Source organism: Tachypleus tridentatus, chromosome 13 (genome assembly GCF_004210375.1).
Source record: "Tachypleus tridentatus isolate NWPU-2018 chromosome 13, ASM421037v1, whole genome shotgun sequence".
NCBI classification, from domain to species: Eukaryota; Metazoa; Arthropoda; class Merostomata; order Xiphosura; family Limulidae; genus Tachypleus; species Tachypleus tridentatus.
In genome coordinates this window covers 223,339,576-223,366,026 of record NC_134837.1, presented here as the reverse complement: position 1 = coordinate 223,366,026, position 26,451 = coordinate 223,339,576, and the positions used below count along the sequence as shown (strand labels likewise).

At 34.1% G+C, this 26,451-nt stretch overlaps 2 protein-coding genes across 7 annotated transcripts in view; one reads left to right on the top strand and one right to left on the bottom strand.

Annotated features, from left to right (window-relative positions):
• The window catches only part of PIG-T (phosphatidylinositol glycan anchor biosynthesis class T), a 54,205-nt gene extending 29,035 nt beyond the window's left edge, over nt 1-25,170 (bottom strand). The window contains 6 exon segments of the mRNA XM_076481136.1: nt 351-438; nt 2,073-2,159; nt 8,600-8,626; nt 8,628-8,838; nt 14,890-15,067; nt 24,897-25,170. Of these exon segments, the coding sequence (XP_076337251.1) occupies nt 351-438; nt 2,073-2,159; nt 8,600-8,626; nt 8,628-8,838; nt 14,890-15,067; nt 24,897-25,098 (793 nt within the window). The 5' untranslated portion in view covers nt 25,099-25,170.
• Nucleotides 25,137-26,451, top strand: part of Jarid2 (Jumonji, AT rich interactive domain 2) — a 120,890-nt gene continuing 119,575 nt past the window's right edge. For 3 of the 6 annotated variants that reach the window (XM_076481129.1, XM_076481133.1, XM_076481135.1), the window contains exons 1-2: nt 25,367-25,546; nt 25,799-25,895. The gene's annotated coding sequence lies outside the window, so the exon portion shown is untranslated. Of the gene's footprint in view, nt 25,199-25,366; nt 25,547-25,798; nt 25,896-26,451 lie in introns of those variants that run through there. The other 3 variants (XM_076481132.1, XM_076481130.1, XM_076481131.1) reach the window with 3 other exon arrangements.

Here is a 26,451-nt window from a genome sequence, read left to right as displayed (position 1 = left end):
TTTTTGAATAATATGAGTTTAATTCAGGTTAGTATTATATATGTTTCAAAAGACATATAAAAAAAATTAAGTTTTATTACACAAAGTTTTAGCATTTGATTATTGTACATGTTGTTTCAGAAAACTTTTCTCTGTACTTGCTAACAAACACATATCTTTTCAATTAAGTCACATATAAGGGAAATTTTCTCAAAATTCTGGCAACTTGTTAGCATTATGATAAATTGGATAATGTTCTCAACTTCACCATTTAGGTAAAAATTGAGTAGAAACTACTTCATTACATAAAGGCATAATGTACACATTACTGCATTTCAATGCTGCCTCAAATCCATACTAGAAATTCCTACCTTGTTTTCCCTTCTGAGACACAGGTGGCTCAAACACAATAGAAATGGACAGTCTCAGTTCAAGAGAAGTTTCTGTGCACTTATTATCCTGTGATATAGAATAATGTCTGTAATCAAACCTTATACAGTACCACTGAGAAAAAATAACAGACAAAACAATTCAATTTTCTAGAACACAACTGTGCAATGAAACAATGAAATACACTGAAACAAATCTGTTAGCAAACATTTATAGCAAGAACAGTTGATACATAATATGTTCAAACTTTTATAAACGATGTCATGATAGCTTATTTCAGATTTCAAGTCACTCTGAAAGTACCTGTTAGAACTTGTAATGGGCTTTAATTGATCACAAGACAACATAATACCCCCTAATGATAAGTTTTGCATATACTGATGGTCAAGTTCTTCTAGAAGCAAAAATTTAATGATTGTACATGATATAAACTACCAGTACTTATGTGTTCTGTTGAGTTATAATCTATCCTTTATTTAATGATATTTTCATAAACAGTTTGGTCAAAATGTTTAATATATTTATTTTTATTATTTCTAATTTATCATTATATTTTTATTGTAAGATTATTTTACATTTTCATCTTAAAATATGAATTTATGTCCACCCTAAATCTCCCAAATAGACATAATGTTATGACAAATGAATTCTTAGGATTATGGCTGAAAATATTGCTAATAGCTAAGGTACTACCAACTGGTGAAACAATGAATTCTAAAGATTATAAGAAACTAAGAACATTACTGAGTTGTTTTTCAGTTCAAATCTATGTAGATATTATGATTTAATCAAAGCTCACATCAATTATATGAACTGTGCTTGTTGGGTATAAGTAATGGCATACAATTTAGGCAAAGAAGTTTGACAAACTAATTTTTTGGTAACATCTGACATCATACTTAATGAACACATTTCATAACTATAAATAATTATGAGGGTTTTATAATAATAACCAACATTGAATAACCATTGGAAGAAATGTATATTGAAAAAAAAATATATACTTATTGGAGTTTATGAATAGATGCATGCTCCAAGCATTTTTTCAATCAATGTTAAATTCAAGCAAAAGGTCTAACAGTATTTTACACTGATTAAATCTATGATTTGGCAAAGGTATGGTCAATGTTTCATCTTTATAAGATGAATAATCATACAAAATAATTCCTGTACTTTACCATACACATAGTACTTCATTTTACATGACTGGCACCAGACCAATAGCCAACTGGTAAAGTAGATAAACAACTCTAGACTTACTATATGGAAAATAAAACAAGTAAAGAAAAAACAAAATGGTACTTCCTTTTTTAGATAAAACTAAATGAACATTTTTTGATAATGAGTAAACTTGAAGGTGCAGACAAAATCTGTTTCATCAACTGACTTTCTAAATTCACATCAAATACTACTTTTTATAATCAAGACCTTTTCCATAATGTTATTATATATTTTTAATCATCAGATGATTTATAATATACTGCCTACCAAATTTGGAAATTTCCAGTTATGAATACGATTAATCATTAAGAAGTATCATGAAAAACAACCATTGTGCATCCATAACAGATTGGTGCAACTAAGTTGTAGGAATTCTTTTCAGAATAATCTTGTTTTTCAATACATGGATAAATGTTAAATGATTTATCAGAAAATAATTATTTCAGCTTACTAGTTTAATGGAATACATATAAAGAACTTACCCTACAAATTGGTCTTACATCAACAGCTAGTGAAACATAGGTAGCACTAAAAACCTTAATTGCATTCAGCAACATCGACAGCCCAGCCTTGTGAATAAAATAAGAGAATAAAATTGGAAAGTGCTAATACAATCAATAAAATAATATTCAACATTAAAGAGTCATTTATTATTACTAGTAAAAAAAGAAAATATCAAAGTAAAAAAATATTACAGAATTTATAAATTATAATTAAAAACATTAAAATGAAAAACAACAATTAAGTAGCTCTGCAATTCAACTAATTTTTGAGCAGCAAATTGCATACTCTGCTCCACCCATAGTGAAAGTCCAACAGATCTGGTGAAAGTTTACCAGTAAAAGTGAACTCTCAATTTACAATGGACTTCGTTTTTGAAGCTCTTTTAATTTAATGCACTTTACGAGTCAAATTTCTGTGAGGATTTTCAGTAGTGTTAATTTTCCAAGAAAACTGCTTTAAAACAGGGTAAGTAGATCAGAAATGAGAAGGTGTAGTAGTTGAGCCAAGAAACTTGGCAGAAATGGTAAAGCAGTTTTGACATTTCTTGCTCAAAACAGCCCATTTCAAAGAAGAGATGTAGTCAAAGTTTCTATCTAAAATTTGTATATTTAATGCATTAAATTTTATAATAATCTTAAATTTTGCTTCTCTACAACATAATATTGTGATCAAGAAGAGACAAATATCCTAAAATATACTGCAATTATGAAATATTTCTTTAACTTAGGCTTATGCACTTATTTCAAACCTAGTACAAACTGGAAGTTAAATGGTGTTAATAAGAAAACAGTGGGAAACATAAATAGCAGCAATATTCCTATTTTTTGCATTGGTGCAGATGGATGCTTCATTACTGTATATTTTGGTCAGTAAGGGAAAAAAAATCAAAATGGCAAAACTTTTATTTATAATTTTTGCCTTGTAAAATTTTATTGTGATGGGAGGTTTCTTCAAACTATCTACAACAGCTACTGCAGTAATGACATTAGAGTTATTCAATAAAATAATTTTATGTTTCAACATATGGTAAAGTTTAATAGGTATTTGGTTCGCTTTTATAACTAATACGTTAGCATGTCAAGTTTGATCTGGATGGGTCAACTCATTTAGGAGGAAATGCATTCAAAGATATACAAAACTTTTCTTCATTTTGCATAGCATCAGGATGGCTTAATGTGTATAAAGCATATGCGAGAAACAACCATAATCCAAGTTTTATACTCAGCTCTATCTTGCTATTGATTGCCCAGCTGGATAAAATGAGGCTATAAATACTACTAAATATATATTAACACTTTCCTTACATTAAAATGTATTTTTGATATATATCTCTTCATATACATATACTTATGAAATATGCACACCAGTAGCCTTGAGTCAATTTCCACCTAAAAATAATGTGTTAAAGTGAGTGCACAAGTGCAAGATGACAACAAGATGTGATGATAGCTTTCTACCAATAGGAGATGGACACAACTTCCTTGTGCAGTAATTCTCCATGAGCACTTGCACTCAAAATAACTTCATTCTTAGACAAGGAAAGAGAAAGTGCATTGGAAGTAGGGAGGATGTGGGAGATAGTGTGAAGAGGTATCTATTAGAAATAAATGTTCATGTGAAACAATATCTCACTTATAGAGACACAATAATTAGAATCCCACAGTGAAAGTATGGAAATGCTGGTGTAGACATCAAACCTAGATGAGCTACATGCATAAAGCACTAGCAGAGAAAGGTCAAGCCTGTGGGAGATGATATCTCATCTCAATCAGTGTATATTCTTCATTCAGAAGGAAATGGAGGGTAAGGTAAAAGAGTTCCAAGTGTCATAGAGATGGGTAGAATTTGATAATGATTAACTGAGCATCAGCACAAAAGTGGTTGACAAGAAGTGTAATGTGGTGAGAAAGTACAATGTGTTTCTCAACTCAACTGGAAAGACTTGTTGCAGGAAGAAGGAACACCAAGTGTTCGAGAAGTGCCATACACTACACAAAAAACTCTCTATCCCCTTACTTTCAATTTTTGTTGTGCACAATCAGGGAGGAATTCTCCAAGGTCCAGTGAGTAAGAATTGGTAAGTGGTAAGGGTCTCCCATGTTCCCCTTAAAAAGGAAAGAGAAACTTAATGGTGAGGAGACCCAGTAATTTTCCTGTATATCCATCATATGATTGCTGAAAAAGCATTTTACTGAAATGGGTTACCACAAAACTCTATTTTTAAAAGACAACAAGGACAGACAAAAGTGGACAGATACTTCTCTGGTGTTGGCTTTTTTCATGGTAGTTCATGAAAGAGTACAGTTTGAATTAGTCAATTAAACAGTTTTAATAACAAGAGGATACCTGTAGTAGTCTTCCACAACACCCTATCTCAACATTAGAGCCCAGATTGATGGGTTGAGTGATTTTTTGTTAACCTTGGCCTGATGTAAATTTTGGGAAATAAGCACACCCTGGGAAATACCACCAGCTAACTGACAAGATCCTATAAAAGGGAAAAAGAGAGCTGAAAAAGACTATATGTAGGTGTATTAAAAAACAGCAACTGAAAGGAGTCAAAATCCTGCAGGAGATGAAACAATTTCATCCAAGAAGGATTTCATTCAAGAGTTAGTGAAAATAAAATGCAGGAGTAAGACAGTAAGACAGTTGATGAATTAGATGCAACAAAATGTTGAAGAAAAAACTCTCCTAAGCAACCAGATTCTCAGGAAAAAGGCCCAGTCTGAACAGAAGAGGAAACAAGTGTAGCAAAAGAGAGTGCACAAAGCATATACATATAATAGGCATGACCACAGATGAAAAGAAGAAAACATGGTTTTAGTGAAAAAAGGTATAAAGAACATGAAGTCAAAGGATTCAGCAAAGCATTCAAGTATGACAAAGGAATGGGATAAGAAAAAGACTATAAGATTAGAGAATCCAGTCCTGAGGGCAATGAACTTGACAAATCATGGTTATACTAGCCAAAGAGGCACCTTGAACAGAACCTGATAAAGTGTTGCATATCAAACCAACAGAGAAGAAAAAAGAAGAGAAACAAGTGAATAAGCATACAGAGAGAGAGAGAGAGAGAAAAAAAAAAGATCAAATCAGTATTACTAAGACTTGACTATCAGGTCAAAGGATGAGGAACTTCAAGCCCAAAGAATGGAAACCTAGTGTAAAGAGTGACAAAGGCACTGATGAGAAGTGTGCCCAACTGAGTAAAATCAAAGAAAAATATGAGAATGGAGAGAACAAACATTTCCTGAAAACCCCACCTGAGTATGAAGTTTTCAAAACTAACACAAAAGAGTGTGGTAAGAGAGAGACAGAGATGGAAGAAATTTGTATTAGAAAGGGAAATAAAAGTTAATGGTCTACCTTCTAAATGAGGTAAAAGAAATTCCAAAAAGTGGGATTTGAGGAATGTAAACAAAGAACTGCTGTAAGCCAGGAGAAAAGAGATGAGGAGGACAAGACATCTGCAAAATCATAGTGTAAAAGCTGAAACAGCCAATAATTTTATCCTTCCAAAAGTAGTATATAAAATATATCATTAATCAGATATATTTAGATAATATTCTAAATTTCTATGCAATTTCAGCATGAACTTCATCATGTCTATGTTGCCTGGATGTTTCACATTATACAGTTAAATTTATGTACTGCAATTTTTCTTCTTAAGCTTCAAGCTAGTATGTATACATTTACTTCTGGACTTCTGCAAAACATTTAAAATTTAAGGACAACAGGTGCCTTTTGGTCCATCTGGGCTATAAAAGTGCTCAAAGCCAATTATCATTATTCAAGTATTTATGAAGCTTTCTCTTAAACTTCCATAAATTAGTTGTTTCCATCACATTTCAAAGACCATTTACCCTGTTAGAAAAATAAAATTGCCTAAGCTAAAGATGACTTCTGTAGAGTCAAAAATTTATATTTGCATCAACATTAATGATTCTTTTAATAATCTTATATACCTCAATCTGCTTCTTTCTAACTCTTTCCATTTTATCCCCCACACTCACAGGAATTATTTGTTAACAAGCATTTTATATCACAAGCCAAAATGTTTCACAAGTTTGCAACATTAATCAAATTGTTTCATCAAAGAAAGTTAAACATAAATTAAATCTACTGCTGCTAGTTTTAAAACTTATTTCTCCAGATATTTTATGCTGTCACTCTGGTAGATCACTCACAGAAAAATATATTAAAATTTGATGACTTGAAAACCTAAATCACATCATCTCCAATTCTTCTATGATAAAGAAAAAAGTTAAAAAAAATGGACATTGATTCACAGATAAACCTTATTTTACTACTTCTTCCAAAATGTTGATATTCTTTCTGTAATATGAGGACTAAACATGAATACCAGACATCATTTGAAATCTCAACAAAAAACATAATAAACTTGTTCTCACATTCAAAATTCATATTAAAAGAGCTCAAAACCTTAACTCTTTTCAACAGAGAGAAATACTCTCTTTTTTAACACCACCATTGTTTCTGTCAATCAAGGTTTAAGCTATTTCTAATTTACTATTCTACAAATGTATCATTTACACTTTCCAACAATAAAACATTAGACCAGTCACTAAGAACATCAAGCTGTTTTTGAATAAGAGAAACATCATCAATGATCTGTCTATATGGAAAATATTTTCTAAAGGAATTAAAACACAGGGGTCAGACAATTGAGCATAAGTCTAAAAATAACAAATCCTAAAATCTAATAGGTGACTATATCATCTCCTGAAATTTGGAATTCTGAGATCAAAAATTTAAATATTTCAGAAATACTGAAATAAAAAGTGATCCAAATAACTACAGTACAGAATATATAAACCAACATGAAATAAAAATTAAAAATAGTACATAAACCTTAGGTTAAAACCAAGCCCACTAATGATACTTCTAGTTATAATGAGCTACATTCAGTACTAAGGACAGAATTCATTTCTGTATTAGTAATTTGATCCATTAGTAGAAATAAAATTTAAACCAAAAAGTAAGAAAAATATTAGGAACTTCAACAAGTTAAACATGTGCACACTGAAACATACAATTTTGGATAAATTAGAATTATAAATTATTCTAAAGGTCTGTTCAAAAAATACGCAGAATGACATCATAAAACAAAATGTACTTTATTTAGAAGTTACAGGTCTGGGACACCTTCAAAGTACTCTCCTCCCCAACACACACACTTATCCCAACGGTGTTTCCACTTGTTGAAACAGTTCTGATACGCTTCTTTTGTAATGTCCTCCACCTCCTTTGTCGCATTTGCCATAATCTTGGGAATCGTCTCAAATCTTCTTCCTTTCAAGGGTCTTTTGAGTTTGGGGAACAAGAAAAAATCGTAAGGAGCAAGGTCAGGTAAGTAGGGGTGGGGGTGGGGAAGAACAGTGATCCAGTGTTTGGCCAAAAACTCACAAGTTCTGAGGGCTGAATTTCGCAGCAACGAGGTGCATCTTCAATTTTTCGGTCAAAATCTCGTAACAAGATCCAACTGATATCCCACACTCTTTAGCAAGCTCCCTGACAGTCAGACGTCGATTTGCCCACACCAGGGTGTTGATTTTGTCGAAGTGTGGGTCGTTAGTTGATGTGAAAGGATGTCCAGGACGCTCATCATCTTCAATGGACTGTCGACCATCCTTAAAACGTTCATGCCACTTGAAACATGCCGTACGCTTCATAGCAACATCACCGTAAGCCGTGTTAAGCATAGCAAAATTTCAGTTGCAGATTTTCCAAGTTTAACACAAAATTTCACAGCAAGTCGTTGCTCCTTCAGGTCATTCATTCTGAAATCCGCCAAATGAAAAAATTGCACTTCACTTAAAACCACGTAGCTAATACACAAATGAAGATATCTGCAATCGGGAAATGGCGTCATAATCAGCTGATCTGTGCGAACCTAGCAACACCAAGCGGATTCCCCTGGAACCAACTGGAGCCATGCAATTCAAACAGTCCGCGTATTTTTTTAACAGACCTCGTATGCTGTACTACTAATTATAAAAGGAATCATTACGAACAAAAACATTTATGAAGCATAATAATAAAATGTATGTTTAACCTCATTTTGATAATTTTCTTTTAACCAAACTACTATTACAAGAATTCACTAAAGGAAGTGATTTTGTGCCTTTAACATAATTCTTTGGAAATTTTGTTTGACAAGTTTATGAATAAGTAGTATCTTCCATTGAATTTTTTAAAAAAGAAAGGATATATTGTTTAAAAATAGGATAAAGACTGATAGACAAAACAGTTGTTTGTTGATTTTTACATTCTAGTGCATTATGAGTTTGAAATACTTTTTAATTTACTTAACCTAACTAATAAAAATCACAATATAAGTTAATATCAATTATTGTTTTAGTAAAAGTTACATTTTTATTTTTTGGTAAATTAAAAATAAAAGACTCAAACCATCTCTCTTTACTACTCCAAAGTAAGCTTCTCCATGAGAGTGAAAAACTGTTTTATATCTTTTACAAACCTTGCTGTTACATGGAAGAAGTTTTTTTCCATGGTGTTAAATTTTCTGTACAAACTGCTTCCCTAGGAAGTGCAGAGTATCTCAATAATGAATGGTTTTTTGCATAACTCTCAGAGGCTACTCCTTGAGGAAGGAAAGAAAATCTTGGGCTGATGGTGTTAGTTGTGTCTACAAAATTCAGAGATGCACAAAACTGACCAGAGAGAGCATTTGTTAAATCAGACCAGGCCTTTGTAATGCTGTAAAAACATATAACATTTATTTTAATAATATACATTTTTACCTTCAAGTTTATAACACCACTTTTGAATGCTTTTAAGAGTTTTTAGTTAATTTCCCGAAAATTTTCTAATAAGTAGAAACTGATATTGAGACATTTACTCTGAAAAATAATGTTACTAGTATTTATTATATCCTTAATTTTAGAAAAACAAAACAATTAATAAAGCTTTTTAAATATTTTTGTAGCCATCTTCTGATATTTTGCAACAGAAATATTATAATCTCATTATAAAAAGATGTGACAGTTCATATTATGATAGTTTAAAGTTGTAATTTTCCTATACTGAAAACGTATTTCTGATAGGTACCTACCTCCTATTACATAAATAGCTATTCTCATTCAATGCTGTCTTCTGTATACAAAAAAGCTTTTGTGTGTGCCACAAGCCTTGAATCTCCCACATCTGGAATTGACTGATTCCAATGCATCTTGCATGCAAATGCCCTCCACCAATAGGAGTACAGAGATACACTGTTGACTTATGTGACTCCCCTATATTCAATTCTACTGAACTGTCACTTCAGAGTTTTACAGAAAATGGAAGCACCAGCTGCCAGTTGAGAGGAATGGTGGGAATAGGTAAGTATCTATCAAAAATACATCTTCAGTATATGAAAATTATAACTTCTGATCTGGTACATTACCTTTCCTCACATAAAAAGTTAAAATCCCACACAGAACAGGTGGAGGGATCAATACAAGGTAAGAAAGAAGTATCCTTTTAAAGTGTCCAAAGTACACTCCCAAAGATATCTTTGGTGTCAAAGATTTATGTGTGAAACCACACATCTTCTGAACCAGGTATACTCTTTGCCAATTGTGGAAAAATGTTGCAAACATGGATGGAAAATCAGAGAAGCATCTCCAAGTGAGAAATAACTATGGAAGGTTAGTGATCTGAACCATACATTATTTATTAAAGTTATGAAACTCAATCCCAGAAAACTCAGAAGTAGGTAAAATTAAAGGATGAGCCCCAAGGCGTAGAGTCGCTAGGGCACAACAGGCCATACACAATAACTCAGCTAAATTCAAAACACATGTTGCTGAAAACAGATACTGAAGCACAGATAGGATGAGGATTAAACCATCAGTAAGTCAACAACAATCCAAAACCTAGGTCACCTGGTACAGACATCCAAGTACAGGTAGAAAAGAGGATCATACCATTTTCATCTCAAATTCCTCAAGCAGAGAAAATCTTGCACCTTCTGATCCATGAATGGGCACATGTTTTATAACAACATGAAAAACTGAATTGATTGAACCTAACATCCAGCATTGAAAAGATATCTGCATAATATAATCCATCTCATTCAAATATATAATGACAGGAAACATCCCAACTGCAGGAACATCCTTGGAATAATAATCATTCAGGGATAGCAGAAAAGGAAGAACTGCAGTAATCTGCAAGTACTTCCACTATGACTCACTACATAGATGGAGTAACAAAAGTTGAAAAGAGTGAAGAGAGACATATGCAATACATGTGTAAGGACTTACACTGATTGAATAAAAATAAATTCATAACCCAGGCACTGGGAACCAACATATACATAGGGGTAGAATTTGATATCTGAATTGAAGGAATAAACTGCAATTTGAACAGCTCACATAGTGGAGGATATCTCGTCATCAGTATCAGCAGAAAACTAATATCCTACAATAAATTAAATAATCTTATAATCATTTATATATGTTATTTGTATTTCATTATCAAACTAAAAAGGATGCCTCCACGGTCCACACTCATGCAACTTGGAACTAAACATGGTAAGGACTCTCAACTTCTACTAGAAGAAAAGGGGTAAGAAAGCTTAGTGGAGAGTCCAGAGGAATAACAACACCTGAGACAGTACAATGGATGACCATAAAACCTTCTTTTCAAAAGCAAATCATACCAATTTATTCAATACAAGGCACAGTAGGAGTGGGCGGTCATCCCCTTTTGCTTTACCCATGTAATCTATGGGTGAGTACAGTTTGAGAGGGTCAAACTTTTGAAAAAACCTGCCACGAGAATAAACCTATAAGCAATATTTTGGAACACTCTGTCACCACAGTGTGCATTGCCATGGAATTATAGCTGTTAACTTACTATGGCCTTACAGTTGGGCTTTTATTAGTTTAAGTATACCTGAAACAGGCATCACTCACCACAGAGTGGAATCCATAAAGAAACAGAGGAAATGGTCCTGAAAATAAGCTTTCTCTCTCTCTATTTATATATATACGCACACACACATATATATATATATACACTAAAAGGTAACACATCCAGACAAATTCACAGAAAAGAATAAAGGATGATACCAAGTAAATGACTAAACTCTGATATGGAAGAAATAGCTATCCAAAGCAAAGCATGGAGATGATTGTATGAGTAGTGATCCTAATGCTCGACAGATGAAGTACCTCCAGTTAACAACAGTTTGGATATGCAGGGAAAAGGAAAGGTACTTGATATGAATGAAGACATGGAATCAATGATGGAAAGAATGATACAAGGAATAAAAGGCCAATTGAATCATAATATAAACCCAACAGATCAGAGAGGAAGGAAAACAAATCGCAAATGAAGTAGTGGAGCAAAGGAAAGAAATCATGGGAAATGGATTCAATGAATAAATCTTAAAAAAAAAAAGAACTGACAAGTTAATCTGGAACCAGTTGAAAAGAAATGTGGAAAATGTTAAGAAATGAAAAAGGCAAAAGGAATATACTATATACCACAAGCCACAAAATCAAGTTAAATAAAAATGACTAGAACAAAGGAAATAATCTAGCTGAAACAGCAGAGAAGCCAAGATTTGTGCTGGTCAGGAAATCAGTTAGAAAGACCTGAACTGGAGTGACATGGACGAACAAACATTTTGGAACAAAATGGATGAAAGAATAGAAACTAATGTGAGAAACTGGATGCAATATTTTCTGAACACATTGACAGCCAGGGTAAGGGGATAACAAATTAGAGGCTGAAAACAGATAAAAATGATAAAAAAATTCAAAGTCTTCATGTGGAGGGCTACCCCACAAGAAGTAAGACCATAAAAAATTTGGAAAATTGGGATGTCATTCCAAGAAAATAAATGTGAAAGGACTGAAAAGGCAATGAGCAATGAGGCTAAAACCTAGAACATGACCCTCCAGTAGACATATGCAAAGTGTGTGAGTACAAAAAGTAAGATCCACTACCTACCACAAAAGGAATAAGAAAGAATGTTCCTTTTGTGAGTGACAGAAGCCATCATCAAGTAGTTAAAATGAAACACAATTAGTTAAATATGTACTAAATGAATAACTAAAAAGAGTGAATGAAAGCACATTGGACTAGGTGAAATGCCAATGTATGAAAGGAATGATACTGTTCATCTGAAGCCTCTGACAAATTGAGCTACATTACCTCTAATGAAGATGAGCATGCAGAAATAATGAACCAAAATGGGATCAAAGACTAAATATGAAAATGGAAAAGTGATTGAGGAGGAACTGATCAATCTAGGGCTCACCATAGAGCAGGGTTTGCATGAGAAAAGAAAAGAAAGAAAGGCCCACAAAAAAAAAAAGAGGAAAATAAACTTACCAGTTAAAGATGCATCAAAGTTTGGGGCACAACCACATGTGAAAGATGAAACTCAGATGTGAACAAAAGAATGAAGAGATGAACACAGTGGGAGATATACATACTGGGTGTAGTCCACATGCTAGCATGCAGAATCTCCATTTGTGGACAATGAGAGACAAGGAAAATTGTGTGATGATGGAGTGAATGGGCATAAATGTGGAATAAGATATAAGATGAAGTGAAAGAGCAGTAGGCTAAAGAGACCATAGAGCAGAACCAATTCATAAGAGAGAAAGGGGAAGATCACCAAAAGAGGAGGATTATCAGGCAATAGAAAAATGGATGCATATACCTCTGATGGTAGCAAAGGTACCTGACAGTACATAGAGTCTTTCATGGTCCAGATGAGGATAAAGATGGGAGATAGATAGTAGAAAATAGAAAAAAAGGAAGAACAACTCTTTAGAACCACTATAGACTTGGGGAGAAAGGAGAAGATAGGTAGGGTGATAATGGGTACACTGAACTTCAGCAACTAACAAATCAGACTGGCAATGCCTGCAGACCATGAGAAAAAGAAAGTATTTCTTAAGGGACAAATGAAAAAAGAAGCATAATAAACCTGGTTTCAAACAGAGGTAAAGTCAGAACATGGAGGACCATAATAATGACCCAATTCTAGAAGGCCTTTGAAACAAGAAGATAGGTATAAGCAGAGGGGAAAGGGAACTGGAAAAATGGAAGGTGTGTGAGAGGGCTACCTGAAAACCAGGAAGCAAGGAGACTGAAGGCTCATGATCGAAGAGTCAAATGAGAAATTCTCCACCCAAGCCACAGAAGGCTAGTTGACAGGAAATCTCATGCCAGCTGACCAACAGTGGAAAACCTTCCACCTGCACTGGTATTCTGCAAAGGAAGATGGATAAGTGGAAGAAGCTAACAGGGAGGTAACTTCATGTGTAAAGCCAGATTGTCTTACCAAGTACCTGACAAAAACCAGGAATAAAGATGCAGGACAGGGAGATTAGGATGTAGATCAGGGGATTAAGGCTAATGCAGAAGGGAAGAAAATAGAAGAAAAGGGACAGGTGCTAAAAGGAGTAAACACTGAAGCCTCAGAAAATATGGTTGTGCTGGCCATTGGAGCACAACTTGGAGGATCCCACAAGGAGTGGAGATTAACAGAGAAGTCACCCGATGAAGCAATCAGACAGGAGGGTAGACATAAAAATACATGTTAGACCAATCCTGGCTGAAGGCATCGACAGTCAGAGCAAAAAGAGAGGTAACCATGTCTTGAGGCCCATGACAAATGCATCCATTGGAGTAAAGCTCCCTGAATTGATTGAATGATCACTCTTTGGAAGAGATTTGGCCTAGGTGCAAAAAATTATCTGTAACTAGATTGAAAGCACCTGGCACATGACATGCAATAAGATAAATAAAACAGCAAACAATTATTTCTTCTATATATGAGCTTTGTACTCAGTTGCTGTAGCATGATAACCCTTAAGATATTTCACATGTGGAGGACATAAAACAAAAAAAATTCCTTTAGGTTTTATATGCACATTTGAATACCATATAATTATATTATAATTTATTGAGTTTAACCAATAAGTTGTATTTGGGTCTAAAACATTTTTGAAATATTGAACAGATTCAAGTCTCAACTTACTGGTGTGAAAATTTGTCCTGAAAGAGAGAGATAATGTCATTATATTTGAAAATGGCCGAGAATGTGAGTCAACAAATGTGATGGCATGGCCTTTGACCCATGGCCCACCTGGATAGGGTTAAAAATCTGATACTTTGCATATGAGTGCTTTATAAAATTTACTAATAATTTTAAAAAAATCATGAAGATGCATGTACATTTAAAAATTGCAGTATAACTGCTTTCTAGTTTGGGGGATATGGACTGGGTGGAAGCCACCTAATCATAGTAGAAGGGTTAAACTTTAAATGTACCACAATAATGGATTCAACACTAAACAACCAACTAAATAAAGCCCAAACAACCTAACAAAGCAGTCTAATAATCCAACAGGGTTGATGGTCTAAAAATATCACCAGCCCCTAAAAGAAAGATGGTGGCACATATCTGCCTATTACCTTAATAGTGGTGCACATGAAAATAATCCAATATGTACAAGTAAGTTAAATAAATGGAATAGTAACACGGTCCTAAATGAGATCTTTTTATTTTGTAGAAAGCAATAACTAATTACAATCAAAATTAACAAATGGGGTGCTCTGTTAACAGGTTTAATTTGGACAAAGAGCCATTAATACACGTAACTATTCAAAATGCTTTGTGATGATGAAAATCCACTTGAAGTAAAAATGTATTTCAGGACAGCTGGTATGGGTATTAACACATTTACTAATATACTTTAAAATATTATAAAGAGCAAACATAAAATATTTGTATCATACTCATGTGTTTCTTCCTTGAACCATGTCCAAAGTTCAGCACCAGGAGGTGCAATGGTGTATGGATAACCCCATTTTTGATGTCTCCACAAACCTTGAGTTAAACGAAGATGTAATTCTTGCACTGAATGACGACCTAATATCTCTCCAAGGGACAGTGGAAAATATCTGAAGTGTTGAGCTACATAAAAAAAAATTACATTTTAAGCTATGATATATTAATTGCTGAACAAATATAAAACAGCTTTACATTTCCACCATATGTCTTTTCTCTTTTAAGAACATTACTGAAACATATAGCAGAAACATTTCTCTGAACAACTAAATACAAACTACACAAGTAGTTTCAGCTCATGAAATCTATGGTTGTTATAAGATGCTTGAAAACTTGATTTTATTTAACTTCATTGGTACAAAATCTTACCAATGAAAATTTCCTTACACAGAATAATTTTTTTCACAACAACTCCTAAAGCTCTGAGCTACCTACATTGACCAGTGAAAAAAGTCATTGTTGGGAATTTCAGTTATCCTAAGAACCACTCAACAATAATATATGGTAAATCTACATTATTATTCTTTAAGTTAATCACATTTTGAAATATGAATGATAGTGTGATTAATTCTTAACAATTTAGTGTTGGATATCCTGATTGCAAAATAAAATATGGCATCAACATTATTCATGACTGCTCTCCATTCATCCCAAAACTGAATGTTGAGCTTTGCTGCACAAACAACTTTTGAAATACAGCACAGGAAGCAGCTGCCATAAATGGGAGACAGATGGCTGCTCAGACAGGCACAATGGCTTGCAATATATATACAAGAGTCAAATTAATGAGTAGATTATCATAATTTAAGTTATAAGTATAATTTTGATGGGAGTAACTTAGCAGCCATAAAAGAAAAAAGGATCTTAGCCTGCCCTTGTACATTGAGTTTGGTGATTAAATCATCTGTGAAAAGTAATTATACTGATCAATGTCAAGTAAATTAATCAACTGATACAAGTTATTATTAGCTTGGTTAACCAAAATTAATGTTTCTTATTATAATTGTTTTCAATTATTCCATCCACTGAAATTATGATTAAATTATTTATTACACAAATAATAAACTAATCAAAATAAGGTTTCATGATTATTGGTTTTGAATAATTCAATTTTCTAAGTAATTAAAGAATTATCATTATGTATATTTGCTTTCTAAGCACAAAACTACATAATGATTTACTGGTGTTCTGCCCCATTTTAGCCCTTGCATAGCGTTTTTTTTCTACTTCAAGTTTGCTTTTGGTGATTTGCAGGAAGGGCCTTGCACTTGATTTCCATAGCAACTTAACTTGCTCATCCTGTCTTTGTTACAACAGCCTCTTAGGCTATCTATCAATACCACTAATTTTGTATGGTTGATAAAAGGGAAGGGAACTGTCTGGGAGCACCCACTGACAACCCTTTTATGTTTTTCTTTTATGCACCAAAGTTTAAGAAACACCAAACCTACTGATTGGTGGGACAGAAATTGGTAAATACCACAAATTCCTCAAACTCTTCAACAACCTGTTCACTTAACCTTTTCCAAAAAATCAGTATACATCCTAAGACAAGAAGCTCAAGACTGGAAACAATCTTCTAAGTGTGGTCTAAGAAGAGGCAAGTGCAGAGAAATTACAAAGGTACACTCTTTTCTGAAAATAGCACCAGAAAGAGGAAGCCCATAGTGTGTGACATCCACAAAGCATACAAGTAACCTTGTGAGTCAGCACATGTGGATTGCTTCTTCTATCTCAACAAGGGAAAATATTTTCCCCACAAGAAATGAAGAGCAAAATATAATGTCATTAGAATCTTCTGCAAGTCAAGCAGAGTTTTCCATTCTCAAAGTATGAGTATTTAGCATGGCTACAGCTATAAGTCAGGCTGTTCAACATTGGAGAAATATTTATGTGAAATACTCAATATAAAAATCAGGTGCAGGAATTAGTACCTAAGACTTGTGTCCCAAATCAAACCCATGGCCAATCAAACTGAATTAACTATTAGGAACAATTTGGTTTGTAGCAAAGTGGGGGTCATTTACTATTCTAACAGTTAACACCCCAGCCTTACTTCCCAGAAAAAAGGCACATCCACTCAATCTTGTACCAGAGAGACTTTATTGCCCAATGAGGATGTTTCCAGATAGATTTCCCCACAAGGTGACCTCTGTTGTTGATAAGCTAAACATGGCAAGGTGATAAAGTGAATGGAGAGTGGTAACAAGAAGAAAGCAAAAGCCAGAAGCACACGAACCATTATGTAATGGAGGTAATATGATACATATGTGTAAGTTGTAATTCACATTCCAGCTTATAGAATTTCATCAATAGGACAGCACTGACAATAAGTGAGAGATAATGAACTTTATGGGATGCGATGGTAAAGTGTGTGGGTGTCTTCACTCAAAGAGAAACATATAAATTGGATGATCTAATAAATCTATCTGGCCAAAGATAAGTTACAAGAGAAGGAAACAACCACAGTATGAAGAGGTTATAATAGTTTCCAAGGAAGAGATCAGTAAGAGCAAAATAACAATTAACAGCCCAAACAGAACACAAAAGATGCTCAGGGTTACAATGATCATGTTTTCTTGAAAAATGAGCAGTCTGGAAACAAAAATCAAATGATCATTGTGACAGAGATTGTGGGAGCCATCTAGTATATAAATGATGTCTCCTGTGAGTGAAAAGAAGAAAAAAATATGTCTTCTTGGGAACATATAATATATGGAATGAGGGTCCAAGAGCTCAAATTGGAAACTAGTAAGGCATCAAAAACAGTGCAGAGGTTCATGTCTAGAAGAGGGAATGATCAAAGAGAACAACTGTAAAAAAAGGTCCTGAAAAGGTCAATCGAAATCAGAAAATGAAAATGCCTGGGTAACAAAACATTTATAAATAAAGCAGCGCTATAATTGGTGGTTGTTGACATTAATAAACTTCTACCAAAACCCAACAGATGGATAATGTGGAAGGCAAGCAAAAATGGACTACTATGCATGAAATGTCCAAATGGATCTAACAGGTGAAACAAAAGTGTGTGAAACCCCATTTTGAAAGATGGACATTTGTGGTTGGTGGACAAGAGGCCACCAAAGAGGAAGTGGAACAGGCTCCTTGGATGACAAATGGTGCAAAAGGAGAAACCACAAAAGAGCCAACCAAAAAAGAGTAATTAGAAAGACCTGACAAGGGATGTACCAAATTTAAGACAGAAAATTAGAAGAAGGCAAAAAGGGCAACAGACATAAAGATGTTGGACCAATCCTGGCTCAGTGTATGAATAGCAAGAGTAACAAAATCTAGGATTGGGGATAAAATTAGAGAAAGTTTGGATTAAGATTAGGATTAAGAGATTAATCCATAGGAATGATCTGTCCAAGTAAGCCAAGCAATCCTCCATTAGGTTCAAAGCTCCTGGGACATGATAGACAGACAATTGAATCTGATGGTCTTGGGTCTAAAAAACAAATACCAAACTGAAAAAGCAAAGATCCTGAAGACAGGTTACCCAGATGTGAGATACAACTATGGAAATGTCTGAAAGAATCGTCACCACATAACTTGGGAACTGAGACTGAAGATGTTGATGTGCATAATAAACCACCAACATTTCCAGGACACTGACATTAAGGCACTGCTCCTCTCTAGGCCAAATTCTCAGCGAGTTCATGATCAGAATCATCCCCACCCAGAAAGAGTCATTTGTGTAGGGATGTAGATCCAAATCAGGAGGGGGAAGGGTAAAGTAACATGTACAGTTGTAATGGAGGTATCAAGTCATTGCAACAGACGGACAGAGATACATGTGTATAGTCACAACAGCAGACAAGAAACCCCAGGATATTGCTCCATTGATTGCTCAGAGTTCAATGAAGAGTGCTAAGGGATTTGAGAGAAGCAAGTGAGACAGAATCTCTTGTGCAGATATAATAGGAGACCACTGAACCTTGAAAAACAGTTTCCATAATATAAAGGTGCAAAGGTGATAGCTAAACCTTCTATACACCTGAATTGAAAAAGACACATACATGAACCAAATACTAAATGTAGGTCAAGACAGACTTGAAGCACTTGAGCAGCCAGCACAGATGAGACACCTTCCAAAAGAGAAGGGAGGTTCCTTATGCAGAAATATAATATAATAATATTATATAATATATAATATTATATATAATAATATTCGATATAATAATGGAACTGAAGACTCAAAGAATGCTCTCACTGTGTGAAAGCTCACACAATTTGATTGAAAACATAAGAGGCTGTGGCTAACCTAAAGGTTGGTTGGTTGGTTTAGTGTTTTATGGTACAAAGCAGTGAGGCTATCTGCGCCAAACATCTGGTAAAGATTTAAAAGTAAATTTAGTAAAATTCATAAAAGGAAATTAAGGTTTGAGAGTGTGGGATATCTACAGAAAGTATCCCAGGCCAGTTTTTGAGTCTTCTGTGCCATGTGGCAAGCAGGATTCCACCATGGATGAGGATATAGTGAAAAATGTGTCAAGATTTTAGGAATACATTGAGCAGCTGCTTGTATAATACAGTTAGTTACTGCTGCTACACAGTCATCTATTGATGGCTTACAGACATTGGCAGGATCAAGTTCTGTGAGAGCAGTGTAAGAGGGCCAGTTTGCCTGATCCAGCTTCCACCTGGGCATGTGGGTCAGGTGGCATTGACCATGGCCAGTCTCTCTCAAAATTATTGGAAAATGATCACTGCCTCGTGGATTATTGTCAACCCTCCATGAAAAATGGGAGAATAATGAAGGGGAGCAAACTGAGAAATCAATAGCAGTATAGGATTGACTAGGTGCATGGAAATAAGTAGAAGAGTCAGTACTGAAAAGAGAAAGGTTGTGATCAGAGAGCATACCCTCTACAGAGTGACCCCTCCTATCAATATCAGCACTTCCCCAGAGGGCATGATGTCCATTAAAGTCCCCCAGGATGAAAAAGGGAGATGGCAACTGTTCAAATGACAGCATCAAGATGTGATTGATCATATGTCTCTCCAGGGAACAGGTAAAGAGAACAAACAGTGATGGTATGACCCACAGAAACGTGATGGTTATGGCCTCTAAGGGTGTATGTCAAGTGGCAAAGAAAGGCTGAGCACATGCTGAATAACCAACACTGATACCACTCCATGCACTCATCCATCACACAGCCTGTCATTTCTGTAGAAAGAAAACTGCCAAAAGTGACTGTATTGGTAGGTTTCAGAAATGCTTCCTGTAAGGAAAGACATACAGGATGGAAGGAAGCAATCAGTGTTTTGATGTCATTCAGATTAGAACATAAACTTCGATAGTTCCATTGTATCAGGGTGGACATTTTTATTTACGTGTAGGTGAATTGGGTGGAGAACCATTCTGATTATGACCATGTCTTTTTTCCTTACTGTCCTTATTTGAGAGAGGTCTACTGACCTCCATGGATCCTGCCCTGGATCGAGTGGACAGGTCTTTGCTGTTGGAAGAAGATTACAGTGAATAAGAATGTGAACGAATGATTGTTTTGCATCTTAGTGTGGGAGAAGAAGATGTATCTGAGGAAATGCCTGTACCTGGAACCATAGGATATGGATATTGGGGTTTGTTGGAATGTACGTAAGGGACAGAAATAGGTGTTGAAGTTGATTCATCAACTTTGTTAAAAGACTTTTCATTTATTTGGAGAATGATTCTTTTGGAGGCACAGAGAGATTTGTCTGCACTCCCACTGTATTAGTGGAAAAAAGTGCAGCAGCATACATCCAAGACAAGGTGGTGGACAGCAATTTTTGAGTCTTAGGACAAGTAATGTTATGAATCGTTTTAAATGCTAAACCTTTTTTTCTTCCAACCATTTAGGGCAAGAATGAAAGCAGAACAGGTGAGAGCCATTGCAATTGATGCAATAAGGGTCCATTTCACACTCATAGGCATCATGATCCTTGTCACCACAACGAGTACACGTCAAGGAACCACGACATGATATCTTCAAGTGACCAAACTGCTGACACTGGAAGCATCAGTGAGGACTTGGAATGTATAGCCGTACTCTGCAATTAAGATAACCTGCCTTAATGGTGGCAGGTAGATGTGGTGACATAAATGTGAGAATGAGGAAACTGGTCAGCATCATAATTCCATCTTTGTGAGTGGATATATGCCTCACTGCAGGAACTCCTTGGGTGGAGAAACCAGCGAGAATCTCCGACTCTGAAATGTTCTTCAAATCCCTCTGAACAATAACTCCTCACAATGAAATCAAAGTAGCATAAGGTGTAACTTCAATAGCTGTATCTCCAATTGGCTTTGAGTGGAGGAGGAATTCACTGTGTTGAGATGTGGATGTTTCCACAAATATGTCACCAGATCAAAGCTACTTTAGTGATGTTGGAAAGCCAGCAAGTCCCTCTAGTCCCTCATGAATGAAAAAGGGAGACATTTGCCCTAAAGGTTTGTCTGAAAGAGAATGTAGTATAAGAAAATGAGGGACAGGTGTTACAGATGTTGAAGATTGCTGCTCAGAATCTTCAAGATTTTTAATTGGAGTATCCATAATAAAGAAAGGGAAATTTTGGTGCCCACTGACCCCACCCACCATGTAGCCCTACGAGGAGACACTACAATATCAAACAAGGAAGTACACAAATAGAAAGAGCTGAGCACCAACATGATATGAGCACTAAGACAGCACATAAGACACTTCCATGAGCCATGATGGAAAACCCTGTGAGAGGGAAGCTAATAAGAAGGAGCAAAACAATGAGGAACAGATGGTAGAGCAATTTCAGATAACACCTGAGAATGGAGAAATTATTGGAGTATCTGTAATATGGTGAGAAGCTTCAGCTTAGGTATTTATATAATCAGGAACACCTCCAAAGTCTTTGTCATAAAGGAAAGGAATGAGACAGAGGTCTTGGAGATAAGAGGGAGAGAGGTACACATATGAAAGGAAGGAATTCTGACCAAGCAAATCTGGAAACCAAAAAAACCATGTCAATATAGAAATACAAGCTTAAAAGAATCATGGATAATGTAGCAAACAAGTAAATAGCAAAGAAGTAGCATGATGCTCAGATGAAAATAAGTAGATTGAGCATATGTAAAAGACAAAGTGGGCAACCAAAGCAGGAGGGTGAGATTCCAGAGACTGAAATTCAAGAAATACAGAAGGATCATGATAATAACCATAGAAGACAAATAATGATGGCAAGGAGATTAAGGTTTAGGTTAAAAAAGCATCAACATGTGTCACAAATACCTAAGAAGAGGGAATGAAACAAAAGTTAGAAGGTGGAAAATTGTCACAAACTGCTGGAGAGAGAAACAAATGTCACATAGCTGAATAATCAGAGCTGTAAATGAAGACAGTGGAGGTAAATATTCTTCATAATGAAGAGAATCAGAAGTTAAGGAAGGCAAAGGATAAAAGCTTCAGATTTACTTCTGGCTTGAAAAAGAACATTTGCTCAAAACATTATCAAGTTAATAAACTGCTACCATAGCTTTTAAAAGTGATTTTTCTCTGACAGTCTAATTTGTATATATAAGGAGGTTCTACAGATGAGAGTGCTCAAACTCTAACTAAAAGAAAAAACCATAAGACAATCTAATTTGGAAAGTAAAAAAACTTGGGTAATACCTCAAATGTCAACTCCACAATATTTGAAAGAAAAAAAAACAAAAAACATGTCAGAACATAAAAGATGTGTCACCCTAATATTGGTGAAAAAATAGTCTAATAATTATTACATTATAAGCTAAAGCTTTACACATGTATACCCGTAGGAGTGATAGCTTTGTCCTAGGCTTCTAGTTTTTGCAGGAAAATTACACAATAATGTGTGTGTGTGAGGTAACAGCTCTCTGTGTTGCAGAGAGATGAATGGCATTTCTGAATTATAGTCTTTTTTGCTCCAGATTTAATACTGCTGCACCAAACCAGACCTCTGTAAAATCAAATTTTATCCTTTAGACTTACATCCAATATTTCTGTAAATAGTACCTAAAATTCTGTATGCCCAATCACTGTATTGTATCTTTGTATGGCTGTCAAACTTAAGCCTACCTACTAGACACTGTGATATATTTTTGCAAATAGTACCTAAAATTCTATATGCCAAATTGCTGTATTCTATTGCCGTATGACTATCAAACTTAAGTCCACCTAGAAGACACTGTAATATATAATAATTGATATATTTTAAAGTTAATTAGTGGAACAATTGCTAATATTACATTTGTTTTCAAAGAGGATACTAAATGTTGCTCTGGAAATTAGAACTTGCCAGATTATCAAGATTACAATTAAAATGAATCCTTTTATGAAACTCATCAACTAATAAATATTAGCATTTCTGATTATCCAAATTACTGAAGACTTTTGTCAGAATTATTGCTTCAATAACTAAAGCAAATTATCCAAAACATTTTCTACAGTTGATTTCCATCTATTTTTAATGTTTGATTCAAATGCATCAATTTACACTTAACTGCAGATCACTTGCCAAACATTTCTCCAACTTACCAAATGATCCAAGCCACACTCTACTTGATATAGACAGAAATACCAAAGAATTTACTCTCATCAGCAAACTTTACTATTCTATTAATTATACACCTATCAAAACAATTAATATAAATATGAAAAAGCAAATGCTAAAGTATTCACCTTTTAGGTACTTTTACACCAATAGCAATATGAGTCTAATGTGACTGAACTCCATTAATAACAACTTTATGCTTTCACCTATCCATCCATTTCACACTACAGTTAATTAGACTGTTTTGAACCCCCTTATGATGTGGTTTTCTTTAATAATCTCTTACATAGAACTATATCAAAAGATTTTGAAAATTTATGCTTATAAAGCTTACATTCCTTTCCATCATCTATGTAACATTTAAAGAACATCAAATATCACCTTTGTAAAATGAAAATTGAATAAAGCAATATTTCCCTTTGGTGAATCTATTGGTTTTCATTTACATACACATTTCAAAACATGATTTTCTAAGACTAATTAGGCTATTATTTCCAGTATAATTTTCCAATTGCTTAATCACCTAACTCATTTATTACATTTAACTGATCCATTATTCTGATACAAGTCTTGGATAATTGGAATAATTAAAAACAGTAAGAATAAGAAATGCCCATACTGATCAGTAAATTAATATCATAACAGGAGCAGATTTAATAATAATTTTGGTTAAACAAAACTTACAGATGTTCAAAAGTAATAAGTTAAACTGATTATGTGCCCAGCTCTAATTTTCAGAACTCTTATCATTCTTTCCTAAAACTAAAAGCAACAGCAGTTCTTTAAATAACTAATTTTCAAATATATATGCTTTACAGTATCTAAGTTTGACAACCATACAAGCTTATGATAAGACAAATAAGGTTTTAAATTCTATTTACATAAAAATTGAATATAAGTCTAAAAATTAAATTTCAGTCACTGGTTAGGCTTCATTTGAAATATTTGTTTAGTCTTGGACTCCTTAACTTTAGGACATTAAAGCATTGTAGAGTTCAAACAGGTGCTGATAGGATGACACCTTAGATGAAAATCTTGTCATATGAATGCAATTTAACACTTCCAAAATTGTTAACCAATAGATCCAATTACTGTGCTGAAGTATATTTTTTCAGATACTTAATGGTGATATGGTAAGCAAAGGGAACAAATATAAATTGGAGCATGCTAGGAGGTATGTTCAGCCAAGACAGTTTTACTTTTCTAAGAGTAAGAGGGTGGGCGGCTGTTACTAGTATTAGAATATGTTGTTTTCACATTTACTTCAGATATGATGGATGCAGCATAAATTAAACTAAAATTTATTATTTAGCTTACAGGAAGACTGGATAAATGTTTTGAGTGTTTGTGTGGATGAGATAACGGTAATCCTATTGCTTTCATGAAATGAACTTTCCAACCACCGTTGTTACGAATTATATCTTACCAGGCGTTTTGTCTACATCCCACACCGTTGTAAACTGCATGTAAGTATAAACATGCCCACTTGGTAATGGTTGAATTTCCAATTCTTCTACAAAATTATCATTACTTAGACCTACAACACAGCCATAAATAAAATTTAAAACTATGACGAAATTCAGTAATATACATTTTATCTTTTTTTTACCAAGAAATTTAAGAAACATAACTAAATAACCAACACCAGTTGTCAAGCTTTACATTCAGTTTCTTAAAACGCCATCTATAAACACTAGCACCGCACTATATAGAATAATAAAATAAAATGTAAGTACAGAGTAAGTAAGTTTTTGTAACCTTTTTTTAGATTTCATATTACTAACATATTATTTAATTATCGTATTGGATTACTTTTGAACATATAATTTTCGTATAATCGAGAACGGAATTAAGTTTTTGATCCAATAAAAAATAGGCGTCACAACTTGCTACTATAAGCACATGGACAATGCATTGTCAGAAGATGTATTATTATATGTATGTTTGTGTGTATGTCTTAGGTGTTGAATGGAATGTTTGCTTTTATTTTGGTAGCATGGTTATGCACTACTTAATTGTGTAATAAAGAAGGTTTCTGATAAGGATCGCTGAAAAGTAATATTCATGATTAATTCTGTAAGTAACGGTTATTGAATATTTTTTCATTTTATATGATACAAGACGCAAAGTTTGTGTTAACAAAGTTAGTAACTAAGTGCAAGCCAAAAATTTAGCCAGTGGAATAGTCGGCGATAGTGTTCCTGAACAGTGTTTTTAATAACTTAGGCTTACGTAGTTGTTTCCTATTTTATTGAAAGCGTTTTTTCCGTGATCCAACTTTATTCTCCTGTGCCAATAAGACTGATTATTATTAATGTATCATTTTAGGATGACGTATTTGTCCAGGAGTGAAAAATACATTAAGGTGGAAGTCAAAAACTAGAACTGTAGACCAGAAGACTGAAGAGGTGAATATAGTATACAGGTAAAACATTGAAGAGGAAAACTACTCTAAAGATATCTAAATATTTCTAATTTTGTTGACTTTACCAACTTGTTACTCATAACTGAAAGAAGAAAATGCATTTCTAGAAAGGTTTTCCTTGGCATAATATGTAAATATAAGTTAATTAGTGATCACTACCACTGTATCAGGATGTTATTAAAATTATTGCATTGTTAGTGGGAGGGAATGTATTTCAATTTCAGTATGGAAGGTCTGAAGTCATGCCTGTAGATAAACTAGGACACAAAAGTATAAAAAAAAAATAGTAGCTTATTTTTGAAAATAGTCATTTATACTTTAACTATAAATTATGGTTTGCAGGAGGTTTGGAATAACTTAATTAAAATATCATTAACTCAAGGGAACCTAACTGATGAAACAATATATTCTAAGCCTTAAAAGTAATATAGTTTGAAAATATTGATTTAAGTATGGTTATTACCGAGTATATATTTTTAATTGTGATCTTTTTTTTTTTTTAATTTCTCTAATAATGCAACAGTGATCCATCTAGACAGCATTTTGTTCCATAGGC